The sequence below is a fragment of the Trematomus bernacchii genome, unplaced genomic scaffold, assembly GCF_902827165.1.
Source record: "Trematomus bernacchii unplaced genomic scaffold, fTreBer1.1, whole genome shotgun sequence".
In the NCBI taxonomy this organism is placed as follows: domain Eukaryota; kingdom Metazoa; phylum Chordata; class Actinopteri; order Perciformes; family Nototheniidae; genus Trematomus; species Trematomus bernacchii.
Window position 1 is genome coordinate 4,837,522 of NW_022987567.1, and position 19,430 is coordinate 4,856,951.

Below are 19,430 nucleotides of genomic sequence, written 5' to 3' on the forward strand. Positions count from 1 at the left end.
CCCCCCCTTTGCCACCCCATGTAAAATGTTCTAGAACCACCACTGGGTAACCATTAACTAGATAACTTAAAGTGGACCTATCATGCTATATTTGAATAATATATTGTAGGGCCATACCTATATAAGGTATATTTATACGTTTTCTTTTTCAAAATACCAAACAGATCATGCATTTTAGCCATGCCTCATTTCGCTCTATTTTGCTGTCCTCCACCCTGTCTTTGCATGCGCTGCAGCTGACCACGCCCCCCTGCAAAGGAGGGGGCCGAGTTACGAGCGTCATGTTACCATGCTGTTACCATGCTGTTACCATGCTGTTACCATGCCACGGCAACCTCTCATTCCCCTGATAGGTCAGCTCCTCCGTCCTGACGTCAGAGAAATGTTCAAATCTGGATCAGTTTTTATCAGATCCGTTGCAGCCCCTTTTTTAGAGATTTGGGTATGGAGGAAAAGAGAGAGGGTTGTGTTTTCTGACACTTGGTGAGTTCCCTGGAAGACCGGGGACACATATTCATGTGTAAAAGACGTACAAAAGTGCATTTTGCATGATAGGTCCCCTTTAAGTAACGAACGTAGGTAACCGTTAAGTAGATATTTACGGCTGATATAAGTCAGCTTTAGGTTTTGGATTCATACAAACAGACGAACAGCGGTCTTCTGGATATCCCATTATCATTTCTCAGATGAACCAATGCATCTGGACAAAACAAGCACCTAAGGGGTACGATGAGCGTCCAATGACCGTATTTGACGTGTTGGGCGTGGCCAGACATTTCTTAGTCATTTAGCCAGTTGTTGATGAGTATCTCAGTTTATCCCAAAATATATCTTGGAGAAAGCAGAAGGGCCTAAAAGCCTTGTAGCAGCTTAACTTTTCATTTCTTTATTACACACGCACTGTTGAACACATATTTTTTTCTAAAGCTGTAGCTATACATTTTATAATGAAAGTAGCGTTATAAGTGTATGTATGATTACACTGTGGATGAATGGCACACCACACAGGTGGTCTCAATCGCAGGAGCTTCTACTGATGGAGTTCAGGAGGATACATAAGAAGGTGGTGGGGAGTAAAACGTCTCACGACACATTCAAACATGGAGGCGTGACACAAGCGCAGTGAGACACGAAAAAATCTAAAGAAATAATGCCAGTGCATAGCCTGAATATGTACATTTTTATTTTTGTATTATATAAAATGGCACACAAAGAAAATTGAGGAAGGATGGCAGCATATGTACGAAAGGAAAGAAAATGCAAAGATAACTCACCTGAAGAAAAAAGCCTCCTTACTGACCCAGCTAAACAAATCGTACTTTACAGTTAGCTTGTACTAAAACATTTTTTATATGTATCGAATACTGAATGTTAGCTGGCCAGGCTAATGCAACACTTTGGCTTCAGAAGTTCCCTTTTTCCCACTGGATATAGAGTTCTGCAGGCATGACGTATTTCTGTAAGCTGACCCGGAAGTTAGCATTCTTCCGATTCCCTCGTCAAAAGGCCAATGGGATTTTGGATTATTCCCCAAAAAGGTGCACACAAATGTCATGATACTTTGCAGTTTTGTTCAGCAAAATTATCTTCAAGAATGAATGCCACTTTTAGGAGTTTTAAGTGTAAACACAAGAGAAAAAAGCTAACGTTAAGCTAAGAAACGAAGCACACCGGTCACATGACTTCAATGTCACCATCACTAAGCTAAAGCCAAATGATGCTCAAATGTTTTGTAGCCACAACCGCCTCTTTTAAGACGGATCAAATATTCAAAATTCATGATTATGGTATTGATTAAAGTATATTATGTTTCAGAACAGAATGTATTTAGCATAATGAAAGACCTTATTTAAGGGTGTAACAAAAACCCATTCGAAACAAATCCATTGACTTCGAGACGAGGGAACAGGAAGGGCAAAAATGCTTCATTATTTCCGTTTTTTAGGTATTATTCCTGCAGCTCTCTATTGTGTAACTACAATCTATGTGTTATATATTTTAAATAACCAAAATAAAACTTGATTCAAGCCCAAATACAGAACCGAGGTGAGTCGCAGAACTCCAGAACCAAATGACCAACAAGCAAAAAAAAAAAGGTAACATCAAGATGAATAAGACAAATGGCATATAATTAGATAACAGGTACTACAAGATTACAATTTCAGATAATATTGAGGGAAATACTGTAACTGAATAGAAAGATAAATGTGATCGACATCACACAATAACGTAAAGTGAAAGTCCTTTCCTATGACAGTCGTGCTGCCTTCAGGCTCTCAGCCAGACACCATGCAGCAGAGTCCAGGGAAGCGTCTCTTCCTCTGTCTTATCAGCGGGTCTGGGGTCAGATTCAACAAGCTGCTGTCGTCTGGAACAAACAAACACTTCATGAAGGGGGTCAGGATGACATGATGGAGTCTGATAACAAAGAGACAACGTCCAGGGTCCCTGGCTCTTGACCTTTTTACTTCTGAACCTTTAATACCTAAATGTTGTACATGTCTATTAGTTGGGAGAAGTTATGTACATAATCCTTATTATTTGACAGTTTTCTTTTCTTATTTTCTTTAATTTCTTTTCTAGTTTTCTCTCCTTTTTAATCCTTTTAATTCCTTTTTGGTTTGAAGAGTGACTTCTTACAATATCTACAGCAGTGTTTCTCAAACTTTTTCATACCAAGGATCACTTAACCAATAAAAAAACACTCGCGGACCACCTAACTCCACAAATATCCCAAAACACATCGTTTTTCTAGAACAGATTACAAATCGCCTGAAAATGGTACAAACAGTTGACAACATGTGTGATGAAGGTGCTGCGCTGGGCTATATCATGCAATCGAAAGTGAAACTTAAGCTCGCTCCATTGCGGAGATATTCCCGCGAGAGTGCGGACAATTTCAATAAATACATTTATTTAAAATGTGAAATTTTACCAATATACTCACGGACCACTAGGGGGCGCTCACGGACCACCAGTGGTTCGCGGACCACACTTTGAGAAGCATTGGTCTACAGTATTGACAAGCCTACTGTATTTTCTGTTTGGTCAAGCATCTGTTGGAGGAATTGTTTGTAACGAGCAGCCACTTTTATTAACGACCGTAAACAGCTAGCTTGACTCCATCCAAAAGTAAAAGACTCCACCTGCCATCAAATTTTGAGCTGTATAAAACCTGACATGTAAAAACGACGACCAAGATATTGTCCCAGAACTAAAAACACAACTCGTCCTTCTTACATTTCTGTTTTCAATGGTTAAAAAACAATATAGTTAGAGGTGGATTACCTTTGGATAGAGCTAGCTGTTTCCAGAAACGATTTTAAGTTACATGTATGCTAATTGGTATCTCTAATATTAAGCGTACAGACAAACAGTATCAGTATCTTCTCATTTAACTCTTATCAAGATAGTGTGACACTAATGTAAGGAATATCATCCACACCAAACATTTCATACCTTGGGTTTTCAGTGGCAGTGGCATCGTGTCCCTGAGTTTGCTGAGTAGGTTTCGCATCTCCCGCATATCTCTGTGAAAACGAAGATAGCGATGAATTTTTTGAATCTTTTTCTGAATTCACAACAGTTGGAAAACACAGCTGCAGGTGGTGTACCTCTCTATATTTTCAATATCCATTCCCACCAGCCACTGCTCCTGAGGGAAGTCGATGGGGGAGGAGGAGCGCTCCTCCAGGATGGGAGCGTCCGAGCTTTCGTCCACCCTGAAGTCCAGCCTCGGCTCCGACTCCGTTCCTTCAGGTGAGAGCACAGACAGCAGCAATGAGGCATCACCTACATGAAAACTCAAAGATAGAACACATATTTAAGGCAATGGGTCCAGGAAATTGTGCTGGAGTTATAACAAATTTAGAAATAACAGGGTTCAGAAAGTGAAGTATTGTGTAGCCCTGTATGTCACACAATCAAATCATGAACACAGGGTTGATTTAGTTTTTTATAAATCTAAGTCTTTTTTTTATATAATTCCCTCGTTTTAATAATATAATGATGTAAGCATGTTGACCGAGCTCTCTACTGCCCTCTGTTGTTTCAACAGTGTGTTACATCAACGATGATCTCTTAGATATGATTTAACTTGGGAGAGAACATAAATATACGTTTTATGGCAACATACATTTGACCCTTTTTTAAAGTTGTATTGCAGTTGAAAATGCAGTTAAACTTTTTTTTAAAAGCCAAAGATATTTTGTGAAACGAGTGCCAGGAAAGGGTATGCATATACTTAAAGGTGGGGTAGGTAAGTTTGAGAAACCGGCTCGAGATACACTTTTTGTTATATTCCATGGAATGCTCTTAACATCCCGATAGCAATGAATATCTTAAGTGCTTTGACAAAAAATCCATAAAAAAATGTCATCTGTGGAAGCCGTAGTACTGTAAAAAGCACGACCAATCATTTTAGCCGGCCCGGCTAAAGTAACTGGATGGCCTACCTGCCTGTCAGCCTTCCATCTGTGCACAAACTTATCTCGTGCCCTCATTGGTCATGTGCGCATTCGTGTGTGTTGGAGGAGGGGCTCTGTAAGGAAGTGGCAGATTTTTTCCAGCTGTGTATTTTCAAATTCTAGCGCACTCGAGCTGGTTTCTCCAAAATGACCTACCCCACCTTTAAGTATACTATATAATATATACGAAATTGATTTTAAGAAGTATTGATTTGATTTAAAAAACAATATGTATTACATGTTAAAAACACCCTCAGGTTTAGTTCAAATGTATTTTAAACATCTGAAACATGTACATATTTTTGTTTTAGTGCAATAAGACACTGCAGGATTTGAGTGGTCATGTCAGATAAACAATAACATGGGTTCTGACATTTTAAGGTTTTTAGTGTGTTTCTTTCCGTTCATAGGAAAAAGATTATTTGTGAAATTCTAATATGTGTATTTTGGTAAATGCATTTTTCACAACCAGGCTTTATTTATAGATTCATAACCTATATTATCAATGCCTTTTAATGAATTCAATGTGTGATTAAATGGTCAGCAGACATTTGGTCATAGCAGGAAGAGCACAGGAGTGACATTAAAGATGGCTCAGACCTATCAATTATTTCCCAGAAAGCCATGCAGTACGGCTTAGTACAAGGACCCTGAAAGTTGGACAGCTAAATATAAGTTATCTCATTTTAACTTTTCCCCTTCCATGGAACTTGTGACATTAGTTTTGAATGAAAACAAATACAGATTCACTTTATCAGACCTGCAGTGTGATGCATGTACTATTGGATGTATTGAAACTGGCTTTACATGTACTGTAACATTAATTGAATTAATTAATTGTTTCTTGACATTGTGTGGCAAATTAGTATTGTGATTTTTTGGGTACTTTTTCTGTGCAGCTGCAGCACCCCCAGTAGGCACATGGACTTCAGCATCTCTGTTATGAACATCTCCAGACAGCACTGCAGCTGGATGAAGAGCCGACAGATCTCAGGGTGGATCTCCCCGTCCTCCAGACTGCAGGGGAAGAGGAGGAGGAGAAGGAAGAGATGAAGATTGAATCATACAAACAAAGAATAAGTACTATCTATCTATCTATCTATCTATCTATCTATCTATCTATCTATCTATCTATCTATCTATCTATCTAAAGCCAAAATATGTTCCTGAATAAGTCCTAAGAGCCCTAGTCGATCTTTCTTACCCGGACACAGAGATGAGGCTGAGGTCATGGTGGGCCGCCCGGGCCATGGAGCATCCTTTGGCCCGTGTGTGCTGCATGTGAGCCCGCAGAGAGGGGCAGTCGGCGGACATCTCCCCCACGGAGATGACCTGCTCCCGGTACAGCGCTACCAGGGTGTTGAATTCCTGCACTGCCTGGAGAGAAACACAAACATCCGATAATAAAAATCAAACCATAAAAAAATGTGTGTGCTAGTTTCTTTGCCTTTTTTCGCCAAAATCGCGACTTCATACATTTGATTTGCACATAGAGTCTATATGTTAATGAGGGTGACCAGGTTGCTTGTGTGGGACAATGTGGGGCATGTTACTGCGATGCACAGAGATAGTTTAGATTTCAATATTTATTTTAGAAATGTAAAGTACGGGTCTCCAGCACATATAAACTGCTGGATGAAATGTTGGGCAATTTGCACAATTAGCATAAATTAGCATAAATAATCAATAATTCACCTTAACTTTTTATTTTGTTCTGTGTTTTGGGGGGTTTTATTTAAATAAATGTTCTCGCTCACGTTCAAAAACTGTATTGTGTTTTCCATGTAAAGTAAACATGTTATTCTTGCATTCGTTCAAAAATGTTTATGAACTTAACAGTGCATTATAAATGTATATTTATGTTGAGATGTCGCAATTGTACAAAGCCTTGGCAATGCTGCATGTCATTATCATCATGCTAATAAAGCTATTTGGATAGAATTTGCAATATAGTTTATGTGGACAATAGTTAAAACATTTATTGGCTGATTTGGACAATTAAGGAGTGTTTTCAGGGTTTTTCAGGGACACTGAATCCACTTGTGACATTTTCTGGGGAAAAAATGGCAGTTTTAACCAGAAAGTGGCCATATTTTGATGCATTTTTGGTCAATTTTAAAGATTTAAGAGACTGAAATCTGCTATTTTTGCTCCTTTAAAGCTGGGCAAAGCTGGCAAATAGACTAATATGTTGGGCAATTTGCACAATTAGCATACATTCCATAAATAAGGATTAATAAGCATTATAGTTTATGTTGACAAAAAGTATTGCCCGATTTGGGAAAATGTTTGAGTGTTTTGGGGGGTTATCGAGGATGCTGAATCCATTTCTGATATTTTCAGGATCAACAATGGCAGTATTACGACAACACTCCTGGTTCACAGTGCTGGTAACTAGACTAAAAAGCCAAGTTTTAGACGGGTGACAATCAAATGAGGGACATTCAATGTGTGCGACGTGGGACAAATAGAAAATGCAGTGCAGTCTCACACAAAGCAGGACACCTGGTTCCCCCAAGGTAAATAAAGGACCTTTCCTTTGGTGCAGAGCTATACACGCTAACACTGACTGTCATCCGGAGATATGTCTCACCATCCTGCTGCCGTCCACGGCCTCCTCCGTGCTCTCGCGCCGCTCCGGCTCCGTCTGCGCCACCTTACCGCTGGGGAAGATGCTCCCTGCGGATCTCGGGCGCTTTTTCCGCCCGTACGGTGCAGAACACATGCATGCACAGCCACCACCGGAGCCCGGCCACACAGACAGAGAGACAGAGGCAGATAGATACCCCGTTTTAGATAGCTGCTGTGTCCTCTACAGGGAAGAAAAATAAATAACCCGATTTGAAGCAGCACGGTGGCGGGGTGGTGAATCCCTAAAGCCCCGCAGGTGAGTCGTTATTCCCGGGGTATAGCAGCGTGTAGCGGGCCGTACCGACCCCCAGCAGCTCGCTGTGCATCCCAACCGAGAAGAGAGTCACCTTCAGCCCCTCCTGAAGGCCGACAGAGAGTAAGGGAGGAGGGGTGGGGGGGCTCCTTCGTCTTCCGCCGCGCGCTCACGTAGAGGATTCACGAGCCAAACAAGTCGTCACTCTCTGACTGACAACTGATCGGTAGCATCAGAAACACAACAGAGTGTGTGTCCTGTGGGACATTAACGTTCCTTCACAGAAAAATTATAATTGTGAAAGGTATTTAATGCTTTGGGCTTTTCCATCCACTTTGTTGAAGTCTAAGGTGATGTAGAGCAGGATATATTCCATCACAAAATGCTTTAAAGATTAATTAAAGATAACAAATCTGAATAATTGTTTAATATAATTATTTCCCTGTCTATTGACAACAGTTCATAGTCACAGCTGTTAATCTTTCTATGTGTAGGCCTACTTTTAAAAGTAAATTATACATCTAAGGTTTATGTTTTCTATTGAACAAATTATTTAGGTTCCTACCTAATATGTATTCCTCAGTCACAGGTCCTTAGAATTGTCCTTGTTTTAGATTAATTATTGTATTGCCTTTTAATACTTTTTTAAGGATCCTTGAGAATAATGTAATTATAGAAAATCCATTTTAAAACATTTAATCATAAACGATTTTTAATTCATTCAATTCAATCGCATCTGTTTTTATTTGCATAATGAGCTTTCAAGCAAACACAACTTTTAAAAACATAAAACCAGATAAGAAACAAGACATTAACAAAGGAAAGGTTCCCTTAAAACAGGTGCAGGTGATTTAGTCTTGCCACCAATTTCTCTCCTCAAAATGCAAAGTTCTTACCCTATTTTGTTCAAATAAGAAAAGCAGATTATGCATAGCTCTAGTTGCACCTTTTTGCATTTGCAATTTATTATTTTGCATAAAAATAAACTCTTTACATAATACAGTATGAACGCCAATACTTTTTTCCACATGCCTTTTCCTCAACAAAGACATTAATGAATGAACTGAAGTCTTTATTTCAATGTCTTTTTGGCTTCCTTTGCATACATCATATTCTGTGCCAGAGGGTTACAACTTAAAGCTAGTGAATTCCAGTTTCATAATACGTGTTAAAGTCAGAAGGCACAGAATAATTAAAGGCAGCATACTGATTTTTTATATACCTTTGTGTATCTGATTATTTTGTCAGTCCATCAATCATTCACCTCCATCAAAACCTGCTGCTGTCTTTACCGCATACATACAGTATTTAATTCCTGAGCATGTTGAACACATGTCCAAACATCTCCATGCTAAGAAAATCAATATCTTGGAAGACATTATTCCTTTGCCAAGCACTTGACACATTTAAACGAAAAAGAACCACTGGTAAACTTCTGAAGCTTTTGCATGTCTTAAAAACAGCAGGTGCTTACAAGTGGCTAACTGAGAGGGCGTAAAGTCATCAGGCTGAACATTACCGTTTAGACGCAATTTCATTACTTTGGACTGAGCCAGCCTATCAGCTTCCCCCTGCTTCCAGGTTTATGCTAAGCTAGGCTAATTGTCTTCCAGCCTGTTCACCATACGTAACACAGACATAAGAGTATTAGCAATTTTTTTTTACCTCTGAAAGAAAACCAACACGCATATTTTTCTAAAATCTTGGAACTGTTTCTTTCTGCTAAAAAGTGACATCATGCATCATTCATCAATGTTTTTTTTGGCTGATCATCACTACCAACAGTGCCAAACAGCGAGTATTTACTAGGTTTTCCGCAAAGTAAAAAATGATCAGAAGAAATGCCACTTTTTGTACCTCAGCGTTACTAATTTCTTTTCTGGAAATCAGGACACCGCAGGGTATTATTGCAATAACACTAGCAACACTGGCAACAATAAAACGGTGATCAAATCATCGCTTGACACATATTGTAAACATTTCAAACCATATGTTTACAATTTCCTACCTGCAAATGTTAGGTTCCTTCTCCCTGATTTCTAAGTATCTCATCACAGAGATATTTTTGCTGCTGAAATAACAGCTTTGAACTCACATTCCCTTGTACCTTTAAAGAAAAAGATAAAAATAAACCTGCACTGCAAACTGCGGAGCGCTCCTCTGTGTCTCAAAAGAAGAAAAAGTACATGAAGAAGAAACTGAAGAAGGTGGCCAGGATCCAGTTGACGGGGATGTAGACCATCACCAGGCCGTTGTCGAAGAGCCAGCCGCGCACGCCTCCGAAGTCCAACGTGTCCAGCGTGAAGCCTCCGAGCGCAAAGTGCCAGCGCCTCGCCGTCTGCCTCTGCTCACCTGAAGGGAGATGGAGACAATTAGTTTGTTTTTCAATAACAAATGTATTTCTAAATATATATATATATATATGTTAATCATTTAGTTTTTGGGAGAAGGGGTGGGATTAAATAAGTGTAAACTTCTTCCCGACCCTTTTCAGACGTGTAATTAAGTAGACCATTTGTTTATATATAATTTAGAATCAGTAATATTTTTGTTTATCTGCTTAAGTTTTATAGTATAATAATTCTCATGTTTCATTTCATTGTTATTTTTTTGTATTATTGTTTTACACATTCTAAATAAATCAAATCAAATTACGTTAGATCTGGATTTATTTCTAGCTGACAATGCGTACCTGTTCAACCCAAAATGTTATTTAACCTTTTGCAATTTTGAAATTCCTTGAACAAAGGAAACTGGTGCGGAACAAGGTCTTTTTGGAGTTATTTCGTGTTTTGAAGAATATCCTTTTTTTTTTAAATGGCATATCATTTATGGAACTCAAGAGCTAGCAAAGTAATGGCCAACAGACCATTTGGCTTTCTTTAATTATTATTTAAAAGCAAATTATAGTAAAAAAAATTAAAATTAAAAGCTTGAGGTTTGATTTCATTCCCTGTACATTGCACTGCAGTTGCCATCATTTTAAATATTGCCAGATGTTCTGCAATAGTGATAAAAAGTGAAAAGCCAGGAAAAAAGAGATTTTGTGTATTCTTTCAAAATCAAACAAATACACAAATAATTTCCGTTTCCATTTAATATTGGTTGATATGAGGCAAAAATCCTTAAATGCGATATTTATCTATTGGAGAAAGTGTGTAATTATTTAATTTATTGTATGGTAGGGTGTTGTGTTGTGTATCTATAACACCCTATTTTATGACATGTACAGTAAGTCCATTATGCAATAATGTATATCTTACTGAACTTTATGTGACTGTTGTTTTATTGTTTATGTAGTGCTGCGTTGGCAACTTCTGTAAAGATAACGTTTATTATTGACTCTTAAAGGTGGGGTAGGTAATTTTGGAGAAACCAGCTCGAGTGCGCTAGGATTTGAAAATACACAGCCGGAGAAAATCTGCCACTTCCTTACAGAGCCCCTCCTCCAACACACACGAACGTGCACATGACCAATGAGGGCACGAGATAAGTTTGTGCACAGATGGAAGGCTGACAGGCAGGTAGGCCATCCAGTTATTTTAGCCGGGCCGGCTAAAATGATTGGTCGTGCTTTTTACAGTACTACGGCTTCCACAGATGAATTTTTTTTATGGATTTTTTGTCAAAGCACTTAAGATATTCATTGCTATCGGGATGTTAAGAGCATTCCATGGAATATAACAAAAAGTGTATCTCGAGCCGGTTTCTCAAACTTACCTACCCCACCTTTAAATCTCCAGACAAAAGCAATATCATTTCTGCGTTCAAGTAAAATAAGGTCAGGGTATGACTTAAAGACAGGGTGAAAAGAAGGTCAGGAGCATTGTAAATCACTTTATTATCCTTATCTTATCCTAATAAATAAGCCTTTCATTTTCACTGAACAGTCAGATGTTGTTCCTGTCATCCAACGATAAACAGATCTAGCTCCTTTCAGAAACAGAATCCTGTTTACTTTCAAAGGATTGATCTAAAACTACTTTCTAGACTTAAGAAAACTAAAATAGAGGAAACTCTTTCTCACCCCAGAAGACTCGGAAGCGTTTGCGACAGCTGGGCAGCGGCCATTTTGCACACGCAGCACTCTGGAAGCTCTGCTTGCGGGCGTTGTACACTTTGGGGAAGAAGGTCTTCGCTGTGTGGTTGAACTCTGAAGAGAAATATAAAATCAGAATTAGTTTGTTTCCACTTCCAGGAAATGTAGTTTCTGAAGAAGAGCGACATAGGTATTCGGAGAACATCTATTTATTTAGCTGATAACATGTCAGATATCTACGGAAGCCCTGATAGGATATCTGGTTATCTTTTTGCCGCTGCTTTTAATAGATCTATTCATATCTTACGCTGAACTGTAACGTTTCTCCGGGAGGCTTAAAGACATTTCGATCGGTTTATTTCTGGGAATCGAAAGGTTTAAAGGTCCCATGTCATGCTTTTCCGGTTATTACCCGTCCCCTTGTGTGTTACTCTAACACAGAAAAGACCTGTCTATGCTGCCCCAGAACGCCTTGTTGGACATTTATCTTTTTCTTCCTGGGTATAGTGACGTGACCATACCCAAATAGAAACTGTGGCGTGCGGGGGGGGGGGGGGGGGGGGGCTGCGGGTGCTAGTGGATCCTCGCAGATGGGGGTGCTGCAGCCCCCCTCAGCACCCCCCCCCTTCCCGCGTCCATTCGCGATGTCTCGCAGCAAGCAGGAAATGACACCAGTAACCCAGCTCACACTGTCCACTCCTCGCAGCAGCGAGCCGCGCAACATCCCGCCAACACGGCACCCAGACCCCACGCAGCATTCTCATCTGTTTGTCATTACTGGTGTCATTTTCTGGTTGCTAACGCTATTGTAACACATAATCACTGACGTTCCGCTGTAACGGTGGTTGACTCATCAGATCAGAGTGGGCGAGCTGACCAATCAGAGCACAGTGGGCTCACAGGGGGGGGCAGGAGCTCCAACAAGGCGTTTAGGACAGAGAGTGAATACACATACTTTACAGAGATGCTGTATGAGAAACCAATGTGATTTTGGAAAATTGCACAGTGTAAATCTATTCTAGTATACCTCAACAATGGAATTATGATCAGTAGAAATGGCCATGACATGGGACCTTTAAAGTCCAGATCCTGGGAGTCTAAAATAGGTTGAAAGCCTTCGATCCTGGGAGTCTAAAAGAAACAGGTTTAGAATCCAGATTCAGGGAATCTAAAAAAGAAAGGGAAGTTTCTGGGAAACGTAAGAAGGTCTCGGAGAGGCACCAGACACTTTTTTTTTTACGCTGCTATGGACAGTCTTGCACTAATGTACATTCTCAAAGATATTAAAGTGACTGTTATTTTGTATATAATGATTGTTGTGCTTTTATTTAGGTCTTAATGTGTGCATATGTATAAATGTGTCCTTGATTGTGTATATATATAGGTATATACATATTTGCATACATATTGTTATACATATCTGTTTTTGTATTCAGGATTGTGGGAAACGGCATTTGGATCTCTCTGTCTGTATATATACAGTCTATGGTCTGTACACACAAACTGAAAGATTGACAATAAAGTTGACTTTGACTTTAATTGACAGGTTTATTCATGTGAGCTCACCTTTGTGGGGGGTGGTGTGAGAGATGAGGGCGCGGCAGAGGGGGCACGGGGTGTTCGTGGGTCGATTCTTGGCGATTGTGCGCAGACACGGCTCACAGAAGACGTGGGCGCAGGGCTGGCAGCTGTACGGGCTGAAGAACACCTCCAGACACACGGCACAGGTGAGGCCCTCTCTGTCCTGATCCTCACCTTCAGACAGGGAGGGACTCACACTCTCAGCCTGGGCGCGCACACACACACACACACACACACACACACACACACACACACACACACACACACACACACACACACACACACACACACACACACACACACACACACACACACACACACACACACACACACACACACACACACACACACACACACACACACACACACACACACACACACACACACACACACACACACACACACACACACACACACACACACACACACACACACACACACACACACACACACACACACACACACACACACACACACACACACACAGCTATTTTTATACTGTGCAGGCATGCTTTTCCTCATCTGAAATTGTAGGTACTCTAGCTGTTCAATATGAATCTATCAATATGAATCTGCTTCAAATGCAGTACATTTTATTTACATTGTTTTAGTGTAAGTCACAAACTATCACCATTAACAATATTATTAGTTTATTAAAAGGTGCACTAGGAATAAAAGGATGATGTCATTTAAAGTCCCAGACACAGGGACAGTTTCATCCCACAGGCCATAAGACTATTAAACACCTGAACTTTTGAAACAACATCCATAACATTCATCTGTCTGCAACTTACAAATTATGTATCTAACATATCATATTCCAATCGCTTGTATATAGACTTTTATTTCACTATTTTATTTTTTGTATTTACAATTTTTTCAGTTTTTCAGTTTTATTGTGTTGCTCTGTTGGAGGAGCCTGTGACCATCGTCATTTCATCGTCATAACTACACTGTAGCTATGTACGCATGACTAATAAAAGCCTTGAACCTTGAACACAAATATATTTAGAAATAATTCCTATACAAATATTTTTCCCCGTTTTAATCTAATTTTTCAAATTTAATAAAAAATGACATCATCCTTGAAATTCTTATGAGTAAAATAAAAATAATAAAAATAATAGTTAATAGTTTTTGCCATAAACAAAACATTATTCTACTCAATTTAAGCAGATACGATGAATAATGATACTTATATTTAGCCGCTTCGTCATTACCGTTCTAACTTTTTTCTGCAACATTTAAACTTTCTACAAACGGGAAAATATTCACTAACTTTCAGAGCTTTCTGGAATGTGAGGAGTGTGTTTGAGTCCTGATGTCAATGTGTCTGACCTGCTGGCTGAGCATCCATCGCTCTCTCCTCCTCTGTTTCCTCCGGACGCTCTTCAGACGGTTCTTCTCTCTCCGGCTCAGTCTGTTGGAGGCCGGGGGGGCCATGAAGGCTTCAGGCTGGGGAGGAATCACATTCACACAAATCAGAGATTGGCATAAACTTAAAGGTCTCCTTTTATACTGTTTTTCACCTTGTTACCTTGGTTGGTGATTGGCTAATGGTTACACAAGCCAATAAATCGTTATGACATCACAAAGTGGCCAAACTCTGATCAGCTCATTTTCAGACAGGTTTTTATATAAATGGATCAGGACAAAAAGAGAGAGAATCTTTGTTCCTGAAACTTTCAGAGTCTCTTTACATAGCACATGGTTATGTAGAAGAGACATGAGGAAGAGGGGACACGTGTTGATGTAGAAGAGACATGGAAAAGTGAATTTTGCATAATAGGTGACCTTTAACATCTACAGTCTATGGGTATATAATAATATACTAATATGTGTTGAAAATGTGACAACAAGATCCATCCTCTGGGGATCAGGAATATCTACAGCACATTTTATGGAAATCAGGCTACTACTTTGTAATATACCTCTTAAAGAAATAAACACATTTTTGCCTAATTTTTTATGTGTAGTTATTTTTATTTACTTTTTTATTCTGATTATATAAATGCTTAGAACCAGTACTGTTGCAGGCCTCTGCTGGGTTTTTTATTCAGTTTGTCGGGTACATCATAGTTTCCACAGGAAATTGTTGTGTCAAGGTTAGAATATCTCAATTGTATTATGTCACTAAGCAAAGGTCACTGTTTGGCAAAGCTTCTGCTCTGAATGTCTATGTGTTTATGTTATTCTAAAACTCAATTTCTCACAGGATAAATACATTATTTTAGATTCTGTCTCTGTTTACATTAAACATTCGTAATGTCTTTATGTACAGAAACAAAAGTATTCCTAACAAACGCATATTTTAAATTACTTTACAACAATACTTTACACACTTGCATAATGTATCTTGTACCCTATTTCCATACATATATATATATATTGTGTAGGTTGGGGTCTTATAGTGTATTCTAACTTATTCTGTACATTTCATATTGTGTATATCTACTCTATAGATACAGTATACATCTTTCTACTGTTGATATGTATATATTTACTGGGTATTTTCACGTATCAATATATTTACTGTAGAGCGTAAATCTAGCAACATACCACCACCATCTCCTCTTCATCCTCGTCCTCCTCCACCTCTGCCACGCTGTCAGAGACGGCCCTCCCTCTGAGGAGCAGCGCTGACACGGGAACATCCTGTTGGACAGGCGAGGTCTCTGGAGAAGACTCTGCGTCCTCCACCCTCTGCAGAGGGGAGCGTGTCCTTCCAGAGACGAGCGGTCGGCAGGCGACGACTGACGCTTCACCTTCAGAGTCAAACCGCTGACTTGTAGGATACGAGACAGGTGTGTACTCACGTGTCCTTGGTCTCTCCACAGCAGACTTCACTGTAGGGCAGAAGCAAGACGACCTGATGGAGGCGTCTTCCTCCAAACTGCGCCGTCTCCGGTGAGAGATGCAGTACAGAGGACTGAAGGAGAACGACGGGGGGGTTTCAGTGGATGCCTGAGCAGCACAGTTGAGGTGTAAACTGTTGAAGTCCGTCCTCCGCTCTCTGCTCTGACAGCCGTCCGTCAGCACAGCGGTCTGTTCCTTCTCGGACGTCCGCCTCCTCCTCGGCTGCACGATGAGGACGCAGTGTTTGTGGTCCCGGTCCACGCGGCTCTTGCTGAGGTGGACGGCGGCGTCTCGACCGCAGGGACACTCGCTGTGGTTGATGAAGTTGAAGCCGCCTAAACGGGCGCAGCAGTTCTGGCAGTACAGCTTCCCTACGGTCCACTGGGCCTGGACAGATACCAGAAAGAAAACCAATGATGTCTCAAAATCAATTGGTTTGTATAAAGTTACATGTCCAAACCATTTGATTTGTTTTGTATTCAAAAGTGCAAGGTTGGAACTAACGATCAATTTTCTTCTTGTTTTAACTGTTGATAATGGCATCAAACTTTACAAACCCACTTGAGACATATTGATTTTTCAAACAATTTCAATTAATTTCCTGCAGATCCACATATTATTTAATCGTCTTTTGCAGCAATTAGTAGTTAAGTATAATTTGCTGGAGTATAGAACGCAATGCTCCCAAATAAAAAGGTAATTTATACATACTGTATGTATGTATATACTGTACATATACACAAAGAATGTATGGTTTATTGATCTCTAAAAACATTATGTAATAATGTTTTTAGAGATCACTTTTATGTGCAATCATTTCCATAGATAGAAAACAATTATGTAATAATGTTACTAAAATGTCTACATAAAGTGTTGCATAAACACTCAAATATAAAGATATGCGTTCTTATTAGATAATTCAAAATGTCTGATACAGTGTACAACTGCAAACCAAAATACACATATCAAAGATAACCTTATTTTGACTTCAGTAAAAAGAGAAATTTGAATCTTAATGACAGCGACTGAATGAGAATAAATAAAAGCTCCCCCTCTTCTAACCTCACTTCCCCTCACGACATCATTTAACCCCGAATGATTGCAGCTCACTTTCTGACGGACAGAGACACTCACCTGGTGAACTGAGGTCAGGATCCACTCTGGCAGCGCGTCAACGTCTACGTGCCATATACTGCACCCTGCCTCTGAGCTGTCCTCTGTGGCCTCCGCCTGCTGCCACATTACGGACACACAATCAGCGAGATCATCCCCTCACACACACTGATAGAACGCCATCTTTTTTATGACTGAAACACAAGCTGTTATCTCTGACTTTCCTAAACCCGATGCACCCCGACAGCTTTAGAGACGACTCGCTGTGATTAGCTAGGACTAACGTAAAATGTCATTTTGAGTTCAAAAGGTGAGATGAAAGTGAAAAATGGTCATCACTAATTAGAAATGTGGAATGATATATATAAGAGAAGAGCAGTAAGTCCTCATATTTAAGAAGCTAGATAGTAGGGCTGCACAATTTGGAAATAAATAACTATTTGAGATTATATTTACCTATATTGCAATTGGATATGATTTGCGATATGGGATTATCATTTTTGAAATATGTTCACAATTTCACTTTAAAATATATTAATATGATCAAAGTGTGATTTTTTAAGAGGATCTGTACCAAATAAGTATATTTTATTAAGTTTCTAGATGAGTATTTTTAGGCTGGGATTTGTCTGCAGTACCACCATACTTCATATCAGATATTTTGCCTTCACCAAATATACTAACTGTGGCGTGAATATTGCGATTTCAATACTATTTTGATCAATTGTGTACATATGTATCAGTTCTGAGACAGGGAATCTAAGTCTGTGTTAAGGAAAATTATACATTAGTACTAATGTTGTTAGGATTATTTGTCATGTTGGGTTCTCAATGCTTTTTATGTGCAACAACTGCCATAGATATTGTTTTTTTCTATTCTAAACTGGACTGTAATGTAACCTTATTGGTCATATATAAATACTGACCAATAAGTCATACATTCTTGATTGTGAAATGTGTTAAACCACTGAAAAAGATTCCATTTGTTGTGAAAGGCAAAATTATCAATCAACATATTGTTTCATGAGCTATAACTATTCAACAATTCCTTGAATGCAAGCTCTGTAGCAGCTTACCTAGCAGTGGAGTAAAGACAATGCATGCGAACACATCTCAAATCAAGTTGCTAAACACATAAGAAACGCATAAGATGCACAAAATGTGTACCAACCGTTGACAAACAGGTGGAGTCTACGACACCTTTCCGACACCTCCTGCAGCGGAGCATGGTCCTCTCTCTTTGGGACATCTGAGGTCACGGTCCAGCTGTTGATGATGAAGATACTGAACACACAGCGACACTAACACACACTTTCTTTAGGTTTATGTCAGAGTTAGTTATAATGAATTTGTCTTTTTTGATTTATAGCCATTCAGCTCTATTTACTAGGAATATTTCCAGAAATGCTGACACACCATGCATCAGGTTTTATAGACTTTGTTTTGCATGTGACTCTCGCATAAATGACATTAGTAATAGTATAATAACAATGTTATTTAATGATATAGCACCTTTTCAACTGAGTTACAAAGTGCCTTCACATACAAATATTTAAAACACACAGAGGGTAAAATATACCAAAAAAACAGCAACTAAAACAAATAAAAAGTATAAAACATGAATACAATATGTTATAAAAAGTGATTTAATAGACTGGATGTAGTTTGCAGCCCTGGTCCAAGACAAACAAAGTAAACCATGTTCAAAAAGACGTGTTGCTTATCAAACCCAAGGCTAGACAGCTATTTAAAAATAGGTGCTATGAGACAGGTATGAGACAAGTCAGTGCAGCGAGACAGTTATTTGCATCAGCTATGAGGTAACCTGATGCTACACACTGTGCACCATGTTTACCAGCATATACCATTACATTAATAATGATGTGGTTATTATTAGAGTGAACTCCTTTAGGATTCAAAGAGGAACACATCCTGTTGTATGCATTGGCTCAAACCATGGACTTAGTTATAATAGAATACAAATATAGAGTAGGCTACTTTGCTGTAAAGCCTGTTGAAACTCCATTATTAAGCTACGAGCCTAGTCATGGTGTTTATTTAGTGCAAGGGATTTCCGTCAGTATTAGAACTACATAAACTAAGCTACAGTCTTAAATATGTTTGCATGTAAGCTAAACTACATAGTCCTCAGTGGAATAATTAAATTCAATGTGTTGCTAATTTAGCTCCACAACAACAGACTCTCTTTTGCATGTTTTCACTAAGACATAACATTCTTAAGATAATGACAATCAGCATGTGAGTATATTTAATAAACATACTCGCCTTGCTGACAGCTGGGGATTCTTTTAGGACCTTGTAACGAAGAAAACCTGTTAAGAAACAATAAAAGTTGAGCAGCCTTTTCGCTTTAAGTAAGGCTGTGACGTCATGAGAACTGGGACGCTACGGAAAGTCTAACAGACCAAAACTAGGATATCCGTTTGTTTTTAATGAGTTTATTGACTGGTTCGTTTATTTATTTAAAAAA

General features: G+C 39.2%; 2 protein-coding genes across 4 annotated transcripts; both read right to left on the bottom strand.

Annotated features, from left to right (window-relative positions):
• Positions 1-1,164: 1,164 nt before the first annotated feature.
• Positions 1,165-7,493, bottom strand: LOC117478895 (regulator of G-protein signaling 7-binding protein B-like). Its single transcript, XM_034125833.1, has 6 exons — positions 7,060-7,493; positions 5,671-5,843; positions 5,353-5,483; positions 3,615-3,753; positions 3,460-3,530; positions 1,165-2,368 (listed from the first exon to the last, which is right to left on the bottom strand). The coding sequence occupies exons 1-6, from the start codon at positions 7,189-7,191 to the stop codon at positions 2,277-2,279; spliced, it is 738 nt and encodes a 245-aa protein (XP_033981724.1). The 5' UTR covers positions 7,192-7,493; the 3' UTR covers positions 1,165-2,276.
• A 585-nt stretch (positions 7,494-8,078) lies between these two features.
• Positions 8,079-19,329, bottom strand: rnf180 (ring finger protein 180). Of its 3 annotated transcripts, none has more exons than XM_034125636.1 (8): positions 19,226-19,329; positions 18,111-18,205; positions 16,961-17,056; positions 15,530-16,213; positions 14,309-14,425; positions 12,956-13,175; positions 11,378-11,503; positions 8,079-9,702 (listed from the first exon to the last, which is right to left on the bottom strand). In XM_034125636.1, the coding sequence occupies exons 2-8, from the start codon at positions 18,186-18,188 to the stop codon at positions 9,518-9,520; spliced, it is 1,506 nt and encodes a 501-aa protein (XP_033981527.1). In that variant the 5' UTR covers positions 18,189-18,205; positions 19,226-19,329; the 3' UTR covers positions 8,079-9,517. The 3 variants fall into 3 exon arrangements, with proteins under 3 accessions (XP_033981527.1, XP_033981525.1, XP_033981526.1); XM_034125634.1 differs by having other exon boundaries at positions 16,961-17,059; XM_034125635.1 differs by having other exon boundaries at positions 16,961-17,059; positions 19,222-19,329.
• Between the last annotated feature and the right edge of the window lie 101 nt (positions 19,330-19,430).